The sequence below is a fragment of the Oncorhynchus nerka genome, linkage group LG5, assembly GCF_034236695.1.
Source record: "Oncorhynchus nerka isolate Pitt River linkage group LG5, Oner_Uvic_2.0, whole genome shotgun sequence".
Lineage (NCBI taxonomy): Eukaryota > Metazoa > Chordata > Actinopteri > Salmoniformes > Salmonidae > Oncorhynchus > Oncorhynchus nerka.
Window position 1 is genome coordinate 47,940,232 of NC_088400.1, and position 17,860 is coordinate 47,958,091.

Genomic DNA, 17,860 nt, shown 5'->3' on the forward strand with positions numbered 1-17,860 from the left:
TTCTCAACTAACATCAAGGCGGTGGCCCGTTCTTGTAGGTTCATGCTCTACAACATCCGCAGAGTACGACCCTGCCTCACACAGGAAGCAGCGCAGGTCCTAATCCAGGCACTTGTCATCTCCCGTCTGGATTACTGCAACTCGCTGTTGTCTGGGCTCCCTGCCTGTGCCATTAAACCCCTACAACTCATCCAGAACGCCGCAGCCCGTCTGGTGTTCAACCTTCCCAAGTTCTCTCACGTCACCCCGCTCCTCCGCTCTCTCCACTGGCTTCCAGTTGAAGCTCGCATCCGCTACAAGACCATGGTGCTTGCCTACGGAGCTGTGAGGGGAACGGCACCTCAGTACCTCCAGGCTCTGATCAGGCCCTACACCCAAACAAGGGCACTGCGTTCATCCACCTCTGGCCTGCTCGCCTCCCTACCACTGAGGAAGTACAGTTCCCGCGCAGCCCAGTCAAACCTGTTCGCTGCTCTGGCCCCCAATGGTGGAACAAATAAAGTACACCTGAAAAAGGATAGGATAGGATAAAGTAATCCTTCTCACCCCCCTTAAAAGATTTAGATGCACTATTGTAAAGTGGCTGTTCCACTGGATGTCTTAAGGTGAACGCACCAATTTGTAAGTCGCTCTGGATAAGAGCGTCTGCTAAATGACTTAAATGTAAATGTTGTTAAGACACTAACAGCTTACAGAAGGTAGGCAATTAAGGTCACAGTTATGAAAACTTAGGACACTAAAGAGACGTTTCTACTGACTCTGAAAAACACTAAAAGAAAGATGTCCAGGGTCCCTGCTCATCTGTGTGAATGTGCCTTAGGCATGAGGACTGCAGATGTGGCCAGGGCAATAAATTGCATTGTCCGTACTGTGAGAAGCCTAAGACAGCGCTACAGGGAGATAGGACGGACAGCTGATCATCTTCACAATGGAAGACCATGTGTAACAACACCTGCACAGGATCGGTACATCCGAACATCACACCTGCGGGACAGGTACAGGATCTCAACAACAACTGCCTGTCAGTGCTCAGACTGTCCTCAATAGGCTGAGAGAGGCTGGACTGATGGCTTGTAGGCCTGTTGTAAATCAGGTCCTCACCAGACATCACCGGCAACAACATCGCCTATGAAGAAGACTCCACATGTGTTTTTCGTTGAGTGTGTAGCGTATACTCCAACTTGGGCGAAGCTTGCTCCTCCCAGGAGCGCTCTGCAGTGTTTTGTCGTCTGTTAAGCTTTTTTCTTACAGGTCGACAGCATGCTACGAATAAGGGTGAACGAGCTGGGCCAACCGGTTTACAGTGCGAGGCTTAGTTGTCTTGTCTGCGTCTGTCTGCCTATTAGCCTCCCGGCTAATTGCGTTACAATTTGCTTGTTAGCTTCAGCTGGACACTAGTCTTACACTTTTTATAAGAAAATATTTCCAGCTGGTAACCCAATATTATATATTGCATGCAAAACTCTGTCTCACTCTTGGGGAAATATATAAATAAGCCTTTGAGGTTAGTGAAAGAAAGGTAATAGGAGTGTTAAAATTCTGATATTAATCTTCAATGATATTTAAACAAGACAAATCATCATAATTATTGATTCTTCAAGACATTTCATCCTTTCATTATTAGGATGTCAACTTTGCCTTGCATTAAGAGAAACTGCAAGAATGTCTAGGAAAATTAATAGATGGGGGGGCAACATAAAAACTCTGACAATTACTTTAATCTGAAGCAAGAAAACAAACAATTTATTCAGACACATGGCAAAGTCCAGTCAAGCATGATTTCTCAAACAAAGTATTTTTATCTGTTGAGATTTCAAACAACTCCATTAATGCCCAAATGCAAGGCCTGCCATAAAGCCCTACAAAGAGGACTTACAAAGAATAGAATCGTAAATTGAGATATTATACTTGGAAACATGAGGGGTAACAGGGACTGATGTCGCTGTGCTTTTAGTAGTAGATCATCTCTAGGAGTTAAGAACAAGACCTAAAGGCGAGGTGACTGTCGAAGTTTGTTTGCACTTAAAATGTCAATGCATTTGTAAAGTCTTGTATATACAAAAAGCAAACATTGAAAACAATCAGGGCAAAAGTGAAACGGACAACTAAATGCATACAACTTGTAAAAGTTAGTGTTTGGTTTAGCAGCATTTACAACCCCTATAAGAAAAGTGCTCCATTTTTGGCACGTACTGTCAATTCCTCATAATATCGCCTAGCTACTTAATTGTCTCATTGATTGCTGTTGATGAACAGGAGTAGTTTGAGACTAATAGCTATGGAGAATCGTATGACTTGGCTGCAGGTGCCCACATCTGACACTGAAATCCACCAGAGAAAAATAAAATCCTAATGTGAATGTTTATCCATGGGTCTCACATGCAACATTGAGACAAGCTTCAGTTTATTTGTTTCGCTCTCTTCCAAGTGTAGTATGGTAAGAGTAATGATATGCATTTGAACATTTGCGCATGGGATAGTACAGAGTGAATTAAAAGTAAAAGTAGTGACTTAAAAAAACAAGGCGCAGAACGCCAATGGACAAAGATCTACGTTTGAAAAGAAACTTATTTTCCCCCTCTGTAAAAAAAACAACAACAAAAACTGAACAACATTGGTTTGTCTGTTTTTCTTCTTGTCCAAGGTAGCTAAGTCCAATTCTCACTGAGCGGCACTGAGAAAAGAATGGACGATATTCTTGTTTTAATGGGCATGCAGTCCACAGGAAAACAGGCCCCTGACAAAGTCCCGCAGAGCAGTATCCATTCAGTTGTCGGTCGCTGGGTTGAAGAGGGTAACGCTAACATCCAAGGTACCGAGTGCTCAGAGAAGACTTCAGCCTGACTAGACCACCTGCCCCCCCTCCTCTTCTTCATCCCTCGCTCTTTAAGCCACATAGTTGTATTGGTTGGGGTTCTCCTTGTCGCGCTCCATGTAATCTCTGTCAATGAGAGACTCTATTCTCTTCTTTAGGTCAGCAGGCTGTTGAGAAGATGAGTGTTAGCAAACAGAAAAACATGAAACCTCAAGGTAACAGTCCACTATGAAGTGCTTGTACAGTTTCCATGCATCTTAATACAACGGATGGGTCTAATCCTGGATGCTGATTGATTAAAACAGTCTTCCAGCTGATGTCTATTCCACAAGTTACCGCCGGCTAAGTCTATGACGTTGAAATGCCTATTCAGCAATCCACTGTCTCATCAGCCCAGCTAGGTAATTTATAAACTTGATCTCCACTGTAAGAAGCATCTAGACATCATCTCCCATTTCTTTTGGACTTCAACAGCAGAGATTTGTATAAACCTTGCAGTCTCTCCGATATTTGCAACATTGTTTCAATATTGAAATTTGATCTCCAGCTGTTCCATAGTAATGAACGGGTCAGGAGTAGGAATGAGACAGACAGGCAGGCAGCTCTTCTCAGCCAGTCGAAATCATGAATTAGCATGATTTTTATGACAAAGAAATTTCAATATAAAACTGGTCAAAACACAAAAGCAGCAACTATATGCTATTATTCTGGCTGCACTGTTTGACGTGACAATATTAGCTAGCAAGCAAGGGATAAGAACTGGCAACGGAACATTTACAACGAACAACTGGGTCGCATCCACAGATATAGAACTCAAGGCTTCACGACTATGGCAACCTAACCGATACAATGAACAAACTGCTGGCTTGAGTAGCAACCCTAGATTTGCATTGGGACTATATGTCGTGGAAGGATGAAACAGTATGAATAAATTCATCAAAATAACATTGACATGTTTTCATTAATCATTATTTCAATATGTTGGTAACCCATTTAATAAAAGTGATAAAGCCCCCGAGACGAAACACCCGTGCCAATATATCCTCCAAACAATTACATAACCCTTTACTCAGATTTTCGCTGAAGCACCCGTGGCAGTGATTACAGCCTTGAGTCTTCTTGGGTATAATGCTACAAGCTTGGCACACCTGTATTTGGGGAGTTCTCTCATTCTTCTCTGCTAATCCTCTTGCTCTGTCAGGTAGGATGGGGACCGTCGCTGCACAGCTCTGGCTGGGCCAATCAAGGACTCATCCCGAAGCCACTCATGCATTGTCTTGACTGTGTGCTTAGGGTCATTGTCCTGTTGGAAGGTGAACCTGTGCCCCAGTCTGAGGTCTTGAGCAGGTTTTCATCAAGGATCTCTGTACTTTGCTCCATTCATCTTTCCCTCAATCCTGACTAGTCTTCAAGTCCCTGCCGCTGAAAAACATTCACACAGTATGATGCTGCCACCACCATGCTGCACCGTAGGGATGGTGCCAGGTTTCCTCCTGACGTGACGCTTGGCATTCAGGCCAGAGTGTTCAATCTTGTTTTCATCAGACCATAGAATCTTGTTTCTCATGGTCAGAGTCCTTTAGGTGCATTTTGGCAAACTCCAAGCAGGCTGTCACGTGCCTTTTACTGAGGAGTGGCTTCCATCTGGCCATTCTACCATAAAGGCTTAATGGGTGGAGTTCTGCAGAAATGGTTGTCCTTCTGGAAGGCTCTCCCATCTTCACAGAAGACTCTGGAGCTATGTCAGAGTGACCATTGGGTTCTTGGTCACCACCCTGACAAAGGCCCTTCTCCTCCGATTGCTTAGTTAGGCTGGGCAGCCAGCTCTAGGAAGAGTGTTGGTGGTTCAGATCGTCTTCCATTTAAGAATGATGGAGGCCACCGCATTCTTGGAGACCTTCAATGCTGCAGAATTTTTTTGCTACCCGTACCCAGATCTGTGCCTCGACACAATCCTGTCTCGGAGCTCAATGGACAATTCCTTCGACCTCGTGGCTTGGTTTTTGCTCTGACATGCACTGCCAACTGTGGCACATTAGAGAGACAGGTGTGTGCCTTTCCAAATCATGTCCAATCAATTGAAATAATCACAGGTGGACCAATGAAGTTGTAGAAACATCTCAAGGATGATCAATGGAAATAGGATTAATTTCAATTTCAAGTCTCATAGCAAAGGGTCTGAATACTTATGTAAATAAGATGTTATTTATTATACATTTGCAAAAAAATAAAATACGTTTTTACACGTTGTCATTATGGTGTATAGATTGATGAATTGTTTTTATTTAATCCATTTTAGAATAAGGCTGTAACCTAACAAAATGTGGAAAAAGCCAAAGGGTCTGAATACTTTCCGAACGCACTATGTTGGAGGGTCAGTTTGGGCCATCAAGAGAAATAAAATACCACATTAGCAACAAAGCGTTTGGGAACCTCACCCGAGTGAATAGTTATCTTCCTGCACACAAGGTCGTGTGTTTCAAACATGCTTGTTCCCCGTTTACTCACCTTTACGGGGAACTTGAGTTGGTTGTACACTTCCGACACCAAGAGATTATGGCTCAGAGTTTTCCTCATCTTCATGATCCGGACGATGGCGGCGTCGATCTGATACTGCCGGTCCTGGTAGACTCGTTCCGTGGTGCTGGCTTGCTCTTCCACCTACCAAGGACAATTCACCAAATTAATAAGTGGCTAATGTTCAATTTTCCCTAGTTTTTTCCCCTGCTTTATAGACGTTAAAAATAAACCAGTACCAGGTTTCCATCCAACCTTCTTATGCGAGTAAAATGTCGGATAAAAAAAAAATCACGACATGGGGCGCCCCCGAAACATAACCGCACGGCCGCCCTACTTCTTATCACACTGTGGAGGGAACACAGCTTGACTGACGGCCAAATGTATTTTTACATGCACTACGTCATCACTCACAGACTTACCCACAACGACTCAATTTTATGGTAATACATCTCTGGTGGGAAAATGTTATTTATGTGGATATTAGAATATTTGCACGAAAACCTGTTGCCAGTTGAAAGGAAACCTAACTATTGGAGGAGACTGATGAAGTGGAAACATATATGACAGACTTGGTATTTGAACACCTGCCTCTAGGGGGCATTGGCTAGCTCTGTACCAGCAGCGCTACAACTAGACTAGACTGGCACTCATATTCCTATTTGAAATGCACCAAAACTGGAACAGGCAGGGGCTACCTGAACCGGTCCAAAAATAAAAAACTGCAGTCCAATAAAAACCTTTAAAAAAACAATTATCCTAACGAACACAACCCTGCTGTGAGTGAGCGAATTTACCGTTTCTTTCATCTGGATCTGGTTGATCTTGATCCTGAAGAGTTTGTGTTTGAAGTCATCGTTGCAGGAGAACTTGTCTCCGTCCTCCACGTCTTTGCTCTTGGGGACTTTGTGGATGACCCGTGCCTTGCCACACGCCAACGACTGCAGGGTCCGTCGCAGCTCGCCATCCTCTGCACATACACACAGTGCCTTCAGAAAGTATTCATACCGTTGACTTATTCCACATGTGGTTGTGTTACAGCCAAAATTCAAAATGGATTACAATACCCCATAATGATAATGTGAAAACGTGTTTAGATATTTTAGCATATTTACTGAAAATGAAATACAGAAATCTCTCATTTACATAAAGTATTCACTCTTCTGAGTCAATACTTTGTAGAAGCACCTTTGGCAGCAATTACAGCTGTTAGTCTTTCTGGATTGTGCAATATTTGCACAATTCTTCAAGCTCTGTCAAATTGATTGTTGACCATCTTCAGGTCTTGCCATAGATTTTCAAGTAGATTTAAGTCAAAATAATAACTTGGCGAGCTCAGGAACACTTACTTTCTTCTTGGTAAGCAACAGTGTAGATTTGGCGTTGTATTTTAGGTTATTGTTCTGCTGAAAGGTAAATTCATCTCCCAATGTCTAGTGGAAAGCAGACAACCAGGTTTTCCTCTAGGATTTTGACTGTGCTTAGATCCAATCCATTTCCTTTTTATCCTAAAAAAAAATAAACTCCCCAGCCCTTAACGATTACAAGCATACCCATAACATGATGCAGCCACCACTATGCTTGAAAATATGTAGAGTGATATTCAGTAATGTGTTGTATTGGATTTGCACCAAACATAAGACTGTATTCAGGACAAAAAGTAATTTGCTTTTCCAATTTTTTGTTAGCAGTATTACTTTCGTGCCCTGTTACAAACAGGGTGCATGTTTTGTGATTTGTATTCTGTACAGGCTTCCTTCTTTTCACTGTGTGTTTTAGGGTAGTATTGTGGAATAACTACAATGTTGTTGATCCATCCTCAGTTTTACTACTATGACAGCCATTAAACTCCAAATGTTTTAAAGTCACCATTGGCCTCATGGTGAAATCTCTGAGCAGTTTCCTTCTTCTCTGGCAACTGAGTTAGGAAAGACACCTGTATCTTTGTAGTGACCGGGTGTATAGATACACCCTCCAAAGTGTAACGTATAACTTCACCATACTCAAAAAGATAATTAAAATGTCTGCTTTTTAAAAATACATTTTTACCCATCTACCAATAGGTGCCCTTCTTTGTGAGGCATTGGAAAACCCTTGTATTTGTGGTTGAATCGGTGTTTGAAATTCACTGCTCAACTGAGTGATCTTACAGATAATTGTAAGTGTGGGCTACAGAGATCAGGTTGTCATTCAAAAATCATGTTAAACACTTATTTCACACAGACAGACCATGCAACTTATGTGACTTGTTAAGCACATTTTTACTCCTGAACATATTTAGGCATAACAAAGAGGTTGAATACTTATTGACGCTAAACATTTCAGCTATTCATTTTTAATTAATTTGTAAGAATTTCAAAAAAATAATTCAATTTTGACATTATGGGGTATTGTGTGTAGGCCAGCGACAGAAAATCTCAATTTAATCCATTTTAAATTCAGGCTGTAACAAAAATGTATTTTTTAAAGTCAAGGGGTGTGAATACTTTCTATTGGCACTGTACATACGCACGCACATCCCACTTTAGGTCAACACAAACTCAATCCAAAAGGACTAGGCAAAAGATTGTGGTTCTCACATCAAAACAAAAGATGATATTTATCGTTTCTACTGTTTAAGCAAAATCTCTGAAAATAAATTGATCATCTTCAAGATGACTGCTCTATTTGATCCATTATGATTTGTGTGATGACTGAGACATTCAGCAGAACATGCTACATTGTGATCATACAAACCTATTCCTGTAGCTAGCTTGATCTCCTCCAAGGTGAATTCCTCCCCTTCGTTGAACATGAGCAGCACTAGCGTCTGAAACAGGGAAACCTGAAGCTCTTTTTTGCCCTATTTGGGAAAAAACAAACAAAACAGGGATACGAAAAGTTTAAAAAAATGAAATTCTGCCTAAATATATTACACTGAACAAAAACAAAGGCAACATGTAGAGTGTTGGTCCCATGTTTCATGAGGTGAAATAAAATGTTCTTATTTCACTAACATCTTGTGCAAATTTGTTTACATCTGTTAGTGAGCATTTCTCCTTTGCCAAGATTATCCATCCAGCTGACAGGTGTGGCATATCAAGAAGCTGATTAAACAGCATGCTCATTACATAGGTGCACCTTGTGCTGAGGGCAATAAAAGGCCACTAAAATGTGCAGTTGTGTCACAACACAATGCCACAGATGTGAGATGAGGGAGCAGGCAATTGGCATGCTGACTGCAGGAATGTCCACCAGAGCTGTTTGCAGATAACCTAATGTTATTTTCTCTACCATAAGCTGCCTCCAATGTCGTTTTAGAGAACTTGGCAGTACGTCCAACCGTTCACAATGTGTAACCACGACTGCCCAGGACCTCCACATCCAGCTTTTTCACCTGCGGGATTGTCTGAGACCAGCCACCTGGACAGCTGATGAAACCGTGGGTTTGCACAACCGAATAATTTCTACACAAACTGTCAGAAACAGTCTCAGGGAAGCTCAGCTCATTGTCCTCACCAGGTTCTTGACCTGACTGCAGTTCGGCATCGTAACGGACTTCAGTGGACAAATGCTCACCTTTGATGGCCAGTGGCACGTTGGAGAAGTGTGCTCTTCACAGATGAATCCCGGTTTCAACAGTACTAGGCAGATGGAGGATAACGCGTATGGCGTTAGGTTGGCGAGTGGTTTGCTGAACGTTGTGAACCATGGCGGCCATGTGGTTATGGTATGGGCAGGCATAAGCTACGGACAACGAACACAATTACATTTTATCGATGGCAATTTGAATGCACAGATACCATGACGAGATCCTGAGGCCCATTGTCATGCCATTCATCCGCTGACATCACTTCATGTTTCAGCATGATAATGCACCACGGCCCCATGTCGCAAGGATCTGTACACAATTCCTGGAGGCTGAAAATGTCTGAGTTCTTCCATGGCCTGCATACTCACCAGACATGTCACCAATTGAGCATGTTTGGGATGCTCTGGATCAACGTGTACGACAGCGTGTTCCAGTTCCCGCCAATATCCAGCAACTTCGCACAGACATTGAAGAGGAGTGGGACAATATTCCATAGGCCACAACCAGCCTGATCAACTCTATGTGGAAGAGATGTGTCACGCTTCATGAGGAAAATGGTGGTCACACCAGATACTGACCGGTTTTCTGATCCACGCCCCTACCTTTTTCTTAAGGTCTCTGTGACCAACAGATGCATATTTGTATTCCCAGTCACGTTTCCTTATATGAACTGTAACTCAGTAAAATCTTTGAAATTGTTGTGTGTTGGATTTATATTTTTGTTCAGTGTAAATGAGTGAAACATCATTCAATAGATGGGTAGCTACCTCTTTAAATTCAGCTTTTAAAACACAATGGCCTAACGTCGACTGCCACTGTAACTTCCTGCCGCTGTGCTTGCCCAGGTAAAATGTCTTGAAAATCTCCTGCAGTCGCACCATCTGGACAAGAGGGGCAAAAGTGTTAAACAGTAAACACTGAGGACAGGTCTATAAAAAAAATGTATGACCTAGATAATAACTGTGGTGATGATTAGGCTTTGCTGTACAGTTGTTTCTGAGTGCCCTAGAGGGGGAAAAAAGGGAGATTTTCTTCATTTTCTTCCTATCGTGGATTGACGGGCCTCATTTTACATTCATAAACCATGTTGTGGGCCTTTCCAAAACCACTTGGGGGCATTTGTTTACACCTCATTCAGTCACGTTGCCTCATTAGCTAGCTAGTAAACAACTTGGTAAATTTACCAGCATATCCAAATTTTGGGGGGCACAGAAAGAGAAAAAAGGGACAGCTTTGTCAGATGTCATCGCTCACAAAAATTGATGTTCTTAAAGAAACAGTGTACCATTTTCCATACAATGCATGTCAATAGGTAGTGATTTTACACAATATAGAAACCTAATATTCCACAAATGACTTTGTAATTCCAATGATAAAAATTAAAAAAAAAAAATTGTATCTACATTTTGGCTTTTTATAATAAACCAATTCCCAATATAGTGTACTACTTTTGAGTCCTATGGGCCCTGGTCAAAAGTACAGCACTATAAAGGGAACAGGGTGCCATCTGGGATACCAACCAAATGTATTACATATCAGGTCATAAAACAAAAGAGCCCAAAGGGTTCGATATTTGTAACCTCTGCGGGCAGATGGACCTCCATTGGGATGTAGGTGGGCCAGTATCCCATGGTGAGGATGTTCACCGTCAGCTCAATGTTACCAGGGATGTTTTGACACTGCATGTAATAGAGAAAAACGGTAGAAAAAAAATACATAAGCTAATATTTAAAAGTTATTTTGATGTCCAAATACTGCCACAACGACAAGCTTCCTTACATATCTATAGCTGACTGCGTAATGTATTTGATATTGTTGCCCTAAAAACTGAGAAATCACTACTGATGGTCTTCCCTATTCCAGAAGCATGTGTACGTACCTGTTTGAACTGCACCATTATGTCCTTGGAAAGCTCCATGTCCTTGAACATGCCTTCCAGCTTGCTGGTGAATGCTGCTCCACATTCTAAAGAAAGGACCAAGATCACGAGCTACTGGTCTCATTCAGTATCACATGTCTCATAGTTGTTTGGTAAGAGTTGTATTCGTATCGTTTATCGTAGTAGCTAATGGCAGTGGTGTGATCTGATGTAGACAGCGGTGGATGATTGTATGGGGCAGACCTTGGCTCAATACTATTCAAAATATTTATATTATTTTGAGCGTTTGATTGAGCCTGCCTCGAGTGTAAGACGGATAGGGTAGGTGTTGCAATTATGGGACTATTCCATTGGATCAGTCAATCAAGCACAGCCATTTGATAGAAAATGTATATTATTTGAACCCGGGTCTGATGGGGAACACACTGACCATGTTTCAGTTTCGACAGCATGGACTTCTCGGCATCCACGGAGGCACTCTTTCCCACCAGCAACCTCTTGGCCAGATCTTTCTTGTAGAATGCCTCAAAAACATCTTTGCCTATTCAAGAATCCAAAAGGGAAATATGAAGTTCAAGTACTAAGATAGACTTCTAAGAGACCTGTCAAAGAGGAGAGTTAAAAGGACCTGGAACTAGATGGTTGGCTGAATATATGGGACTATTATTACCATAACTGAATATGTTGGGACGACATTACCATAAATGAATCGGAAGATGATCATGATCTTGTCCAACATCTTCTCCAGCTCCTCGTCCGTCGCCTCCTTGTTACCCGCCCTAAGCTTTGAATCCACGTGTTTTGCTACAAAATATAACCATCTGTATTGTTTAATTTACATTTTTTTGTAGTTCACTTATGAAAATCTGGAAAATAAGTTTTGCTTAATAGTTTTATAAGGTAGCTTTCAACTGACAGGAGCATAACACACAAACATTATGAATGAAGACATGTTGAAAAGGGAGAGCTCTCTTGCTGTACTTTTATGTAGTAGTGTCATAATTTCTCCCATAGCGATAGCATTAGATCTAGTTTCCTTCCTTCATGGAACCAGGATTACATTCATAAGATGATCATCATGCAATACCAACCTATGAGCTCAGCAGGTTTGTTTGGTCTCTTGTTGATGAAGGTCTCAAAAGCCTCCTTCATGGCATTGACAAACTTCTCGTTCTTTATGAAGCAGATGTCGATGATGTGGTCCACCTTGTCCTTGAAGTCCAGGAGCTCCTGTACCATGGTCTTGTCCTTCTCAGGGTTAATGACGATCGTACTTCCAAAGGCCTGTGAGAGGTTTGTAGAGGTGTCAAGGGCCACTTTATTATTATTTTTAACTAGGCAGGTCAGTTAAGAACACATTCTTATATACAATGACTGCCTACACCGGCCAAACCCGGACGACGCTGGGCCAATTGTGAGCTGCCCTATGGGACTCCCAATCATGGCCAGTTGTGACACAGCCTGGAATCGAACTAGGGTGTCTGTAGTGACGGATCAAGCACTGAGTTGCAGTGCCTTACACCGCTGCACCACCTGGGAGCCCCACTATACTGTACAAATGAATGATCCAATTTTTCTACTGTTTTGTACTTGGAAGGAAGTGTCCCCACACCTCCAAAATGTTAATTAGTAAGAGGAAATGACTGATTCGGTGGTAGAATTTCTGACCTAAAGACCATTGATCTTTTCAAGCATACCTTGATGTACTCGATCCAATGCTGTAGAAGAACCAGTACGCCCCCTCTCACACGACTGAAAAGCTGATAGAGAAGACACAAGTCCTGGATTCTGTTCTCATCTAGCAGGTGATTCAAGCCTGGAGATGGAAAAATAGCAATTTAGTTCATGGTACTATATATCATGTGAGGACAATAACATTGCTATTTTTACATGGTTAAACTGTCACGATTGTAAGCAAATAAATGTCCCAGTGTGTCAAGTCGGTAGTTTCTGACATATACCTTTCTGCAGAGTTGAAGTGAGATGTTCACCCAGTAGTTGCTTCTCCACAGTGGCAATGAGAGGTTTTCTGAAGAAAATAAAAAAAGAGGGAGGAAATGAGTCAGTCGCTCTCTTTTCATCCTTTATATGTACACCGGCAGATCCTGTTGAGACCAGTGCCAAGAAGGCAGCAAATCAAACATTCATTGAGTCAAATGTAGAACTTAAAACAGAGGACCACAATACTCATGGGCTTTTGGAAGGCTAACCTCTTGTATTCTAAAAGCAATCCAATCAAGTAAAAAAAATACTCACTGTGTGCTCTGGTCTAGATACGTGATGACTCTGTCCGCTTCCTCCTCTAAGCGTTTGTTGACGTGATGGAGATACTCTGGGACCTGAAGAGACATTAGTCATTTGGCATACGAAGCCAAACAGCAGCCTATCCTTACAGGGTGAAACAAACATCTAGTATATGTAAAATCATCCCACATATCACATCAATCCAAAATAACAAAGTAGTTCAAATCTTTTTTTTTTTTACCAGCAGTAACTACAGTAACTAAGTTGACACAAGACTCAAAATGCAAACAGACCTGGTCTCAGATCGATTTGTGCTGTATAGCCAAACATTACATTTGAGTAGAATAAAATCAAAGTTTCGATTTGCAGAAGCTATCGCAGGTGGAGTGAAATGCCTATGTTTCTAGCGCCAACAGTGCAGTAATATAATTGTAATGTGAAGATCATAGAAGTTGGCAAGAGAGCAATAACAGATCTTACCAACTCCTATGATCATTGTACAAGTTCGGCAGTAGTGTCATTTTTGGCTACACAGTACAAACAGATATGGGACCAGACTATCGAAAAGCTGCCTCTAGTCAGACTCCGACAGTTAGCAGTGTTGAGGGATAAATCACCTCTCTCTCCTGCATCAGTCGCTGTCCCTCAGCAGCATACAGCCGATTAGTCTCCTCCAGAAAGCGCTGCTCAAAGGAGTCCTGATAAATCTGTCAGGAGTGGGGAGAACATTGGGTGTCATTAAAGCTATTTCTCAAGTGGCGGAGCTGAGATCACATCAACTCGAATCCAGACGCAGGTGCTGCTGATTGCAAATAACAACGGACAAACACCCCTTGCTTTGTCAGACTTGGATTTATTTCACTGTATTTAACTAGGCAAGTCAATTAAGAACAAATTCATAGACACAGCAATGTTTTGTATTACTGTATGGGAGTATTGAATGTGGAGTTGTACAATGAATTGGAGCCAAAGAACCAATTGCATGGTACAGGATAAACCACCATTCCAATCCTTTCAGATCTACACAAGTGCTTAGTGGGTAGAGGGGCTACGGGGTGATTCTGGACCAGGCCAATAGAACAAGATATCCACTGAGTAGACTTTTCTCCATGCCCTGTGTGAAGGGGCAGAGCCATACCTGCAGGTCAGAGAGCATGCTCAGTAGGCTCCGGAGCAGGCTGCGGTCGATGGTCTCGCCGCTGCGCTCCCTCTCGATGAGCAGCAGGATGCCGTAGATGGTCTTGCTCTGGACCTTCATGTCGCTGATTATGTAAAACCTAAACAACTCTAGGCCCATGTCCCTGAAGAGAACAGGGGTTATATAAATAATAACCATAACCAAAGACTATTGAAATAATATGGCCAGAGATGACATTATCAATGTTTACTACACAGAATGTTTATTTGAGGAAGAGCAACTCACCAGATTGATGGGAGCATTGAGTTTTGTAAAACATAGGTGCGGTCCAAGAACAAAAATATACTTCTAATCATGATCTGTAAAAAAATATTTTACAAAAAAGAAACATTTTCAGTAAAGAAATCATGTATAATCTCAATCATATTCATTGTAAATTCATTGAATAACACCTATCATATGATATCATCAGTCATAAAGACATACCATTTGTCTGCAGTGATCTTGCCAACAGTTGTCTATTTTCTTCAGGAAGAGGGTACTGTCCAGTACATCCGTGAGCATAGAGTCAAGGATGTAGCAGGTACATATGCACAACAACAAAGCTGCAGCAGTGTGATCTCAGTACATATGATTAAAAAGACATGCATTCAAGGGCCTCCTGAGTGGTGCAGCAGTCTAAGGCACTGCATTGCAGTGCTTGAGGCGTCTCTACAGAGCCGGGTTCGATCCCAGGCGGTGTCACAACCGGCCGTGATCAGGAGTCCCATAGAGCGGCGCACAATTGGCACAACGTTGTCCGGGTTAGGCCGGCATTGTAAATATGAACGTGTTCTTAACTGACTTGCCAAGTTAAATAAAAAGGTTTAAAAAAGGCTGACTTCGGTTGTCAGTTGAACAGCGTTTCCTCCAACACACTGGTGCAGCTGGCTTCCTGGGTAAAGCAGACAGGTGTTAAGAAGCACAGTTAGGAGGGTCATGTTTCGGAGGGCGCGTGACTTGACCTTCAACTCCTGAGCCTGTTGGGGGGTTGCAGCGAAGAGACCAGATCGAAATTGGGGAGAAAATACCAACCAAAATGAATGTATATAAAAAAAAGTAAAACTACAAAAACAATGCATTCAATATCAAACTTTATAAGGACATGACTTGAGTTCCTGTAGTTCAAATACAAAATAATTTGACTGATGATAATAGCCTACATTGAGTGATCAAGGACTGAACAACATATATTGAAGTGTATTAAACATGTTATCTTTTTAGGACCACCTGTTTCCACACAGAAAAGGATATTCTCTGAATTGATCGATTTGTGCCTTGATGTGGTCTTCACAAACCACCCGTAGCTGTTTGTAGAGCCTGGCAGATATCTTATGGGAGCAGAGGTTCTCGACAGCCTAAACAACAGAAAGATAAGCACTATCAAGTTTATTGCATTTTAGGGCTAAAACATTGATTATCTATGCATGTCATAGCCTACACTCACGTCATATAATCTAAAAAGCCCATAACCAAACACAGCTATTAAATAGTGCAGACATATCACGTGAATTATTGTCAAGCTCTTTCACGAGATACTGGCCTAAAGACATGGTGAAAAAAAAGAGAGATTGTTTGTTCGGACTGTGTTTGGCTTACCGACTGCTAAATCACAGGGCTTGAATAAGAAGCCAAGGTCATGAAACTCACAGGGGAGGATGAAGACTTCCCATCTGTGGCCAATCATAATAATAACCACAACCACAGGGTCGTATTCATCAGGGCACAAAGCATAAAATATTTAGCAACAGAAAATAGGCAATTTTTTTTTCCAATCTGTTTTCTTCCATTTGGTGCCGAACGAACATGACCTAGGACTGTTCTGAAAGGAAATGAGGCAGGTGCAGAATTTTCTGGTACCTGGTAGAGTTCCTCAAGATTGTACTTGATTGAAGTGCTGTTTTGAATGGCCTCGACCGCCTCCTTTAGTTTTTGCCAGGTCTCGTGTGTGTAGTTCTCAGGCAATTTGGGCTTTTCTGTGAAGAAAATTTGCGGGAAACCGTGTGAGAACGGTCATTTTCTGTTGTGTCCTTTCAACTGTACTACAGTTCATTTAAAACATAATTAGTTTAAGACAACATATCTAACTATAACAATATTCAGACAAATGAGCTGCATCATGTCAGGCATTTGAATAGTGTATCATTGTGGATTTTACTGACTCAACATATTCACTTCAAACTTGCATAGCTAGATTAGCCAGAATAAAGCAGATAAATTGTGCTAATTACTTTGCCTAAAATTTAGTAGAAACTTTCACTAGAAGGGACTAATGTGAATACTGCACACACCACTTGAATGTTTTAAATATACTACCTTTAAAGTTCTTGATTACTAGTTTCTTTGCAGCTCCAGGTTTGCTGCTGGAGAAGGTAGTGGAGCCTGCAGTTTTCGTCAGCCCGTTTGCATGATGCCCAACAACCCCAGCCAAAAAAACTGTTTTGGTTTTGTTTGAAGAACACGATGCAGATGACGACTCCTCAGCCATTTTCACATCCAGTCCTATGAAGTCTACGGAATCTTCGAACCTCAACTTCTTCTGGATTTGTTGCGAAGTGGAGGACGAAGAGGAATTGTGGGTTTTAGGAGATGACGATATTGAATCAATGTCTTCCCTCTCTGACCGGTTTATTTTCCTCTTCTTCGAATTCGTGATACTACTGCTGTCGTTATTTACATCTGAAGCTGTTGGTCTAGCCTCTTGGGTTGGCGGTGGGGGATTAGGGGAAGGTAAACCTGTTGGAAACATGAAAAAATATATAATATAGCCAGTCTACTAATCATAAACCTCCAGGTGTGCCGTGGGTGAACGAGTCGTGTTTCCAAGCTTTATCTTGCTATATTCCAAAATACGAATCCGGTCTTTTAAACAAGTAGCTAAGAAACATACAATAAATTGCAAACTACAGCCACACTAAAATCCTCTCCTTTCTTGTTATGGTTGCTGCTAGCAGAATAAAGATGGTTGATTACTGCTTCCTCTTGCCTTGGCCTCTCTCGAATATCCACGTTGTGGAGCTGTACTTAGTTTTATCAGCAACAAATAAAGTATGTTATTTCTGGGCGAAATATGTAATGTGGTAAATGGAAATAAAATCACAACTGAAAAGTTCAGTATCAAAACGTACCTTCTACAAGCGATTCCATGACCTACCGGAAGTACTTTTACCCAACGTTCCTGCTGCAAAAGTGCCTCTGCTAGTTAGCAAGCGTTCTTTAGCTGCTCACTGTCATTTTCCGCGAGATGGCGCTAGAGACGGTGTAAATTCATCACTGTGTAGTAGAATCTCTCAAAACACCGATTTATTTATGTCATGGTCTGATAATGTTTTATTGCACCCAGCTATGTTTTACTGTCTAACGTTTAGGATATATTTTCAACGTATTGAAAGGATAGAAGGAAGAGGGGACGGAAGGACACTTCGTAAATATTATGGATTTTCGGTTCGGGGATCATAGCTAGAAGGGATTCAGCTTTTGTCAAATTAACGACAGAAGTTTACATGTTTAGCATTTTAGCTAAACCTAACTATTTCCCTAAACTGTTACGTTCATTCTCCTAACCCGCTTCGAAACAAATCTAACGAATTTAACAAAAACTGAAATAAAGATTTTTATAACTAAATCAAGATAGACCACCACCTGTCGTTTCTAATC

At 41.7% G+C, this 17,860-nt stretch overlaps 1 protein-coding gene across 2 annotated transcripts; it reads right to left on the reverse strand.

Annotated features, from left to right (window-relative positions):
- Window positions 1-1,715: 1,715 nt before the first annotated feature.
- On the reverse strand, window positions 1,716-17,766 carry LOC115129582 (cullin-4B-like). 2 transcript variants are annotated; one of them, XM_065018697.1, is made up of 21 exons: window positions 17,332-17,754; window positions 16,520-16,939; window positions 16,064-16,179; window positions 15,458-15,561; window positions 14,651-14,720; window positions 14,450-14,523; window positions 14,165-14,327; window positions 13,644-13,733; window positions 13,039-13,121; window positions 12,744-12,811; window positions 12,480-12,598; window positions 11,874-12,066; window positions 11,482-11,586; window positions 11,213-11,323; window positions 10,783-10,868; window positions 10,484-10,582; window positions 9,671-9,784; window positions 8,069-8,174; window positions 6,130-6,302; window positions 5,324-5,476; window positions 1,716-2,982 (listed from the first exon to the last, which is right to left on the reverse strand). In XM_065018697.1, exons 1-21 carry the CDS (start codon window positions 17,348-17,350, stop codon window positions 2,887-2,889), a joined length of 2,562 nt encoding a protein of 853 aa, XP_064874769.1. In that variant the 5' UTR covers window positions 17,351-17,754; the 3' UTR covers window positions 1,716-2,886. The 2 variants fall into 2 exon arrangements, with proteins under 2 accessions (XP_064874769.1, XP_064874770.1); XM_065018698.1 differs by lacking the exons at window positions 1,716-2,982; window positions 5,324-5,476; window positions 6,130-6,302 and adding an exon at window positions 6,309-7,830 and having other exon boundaries at window positions 17,332-17,766.
- Window positions 17,767-17,860: the final 94 nt, after the last annotated feature.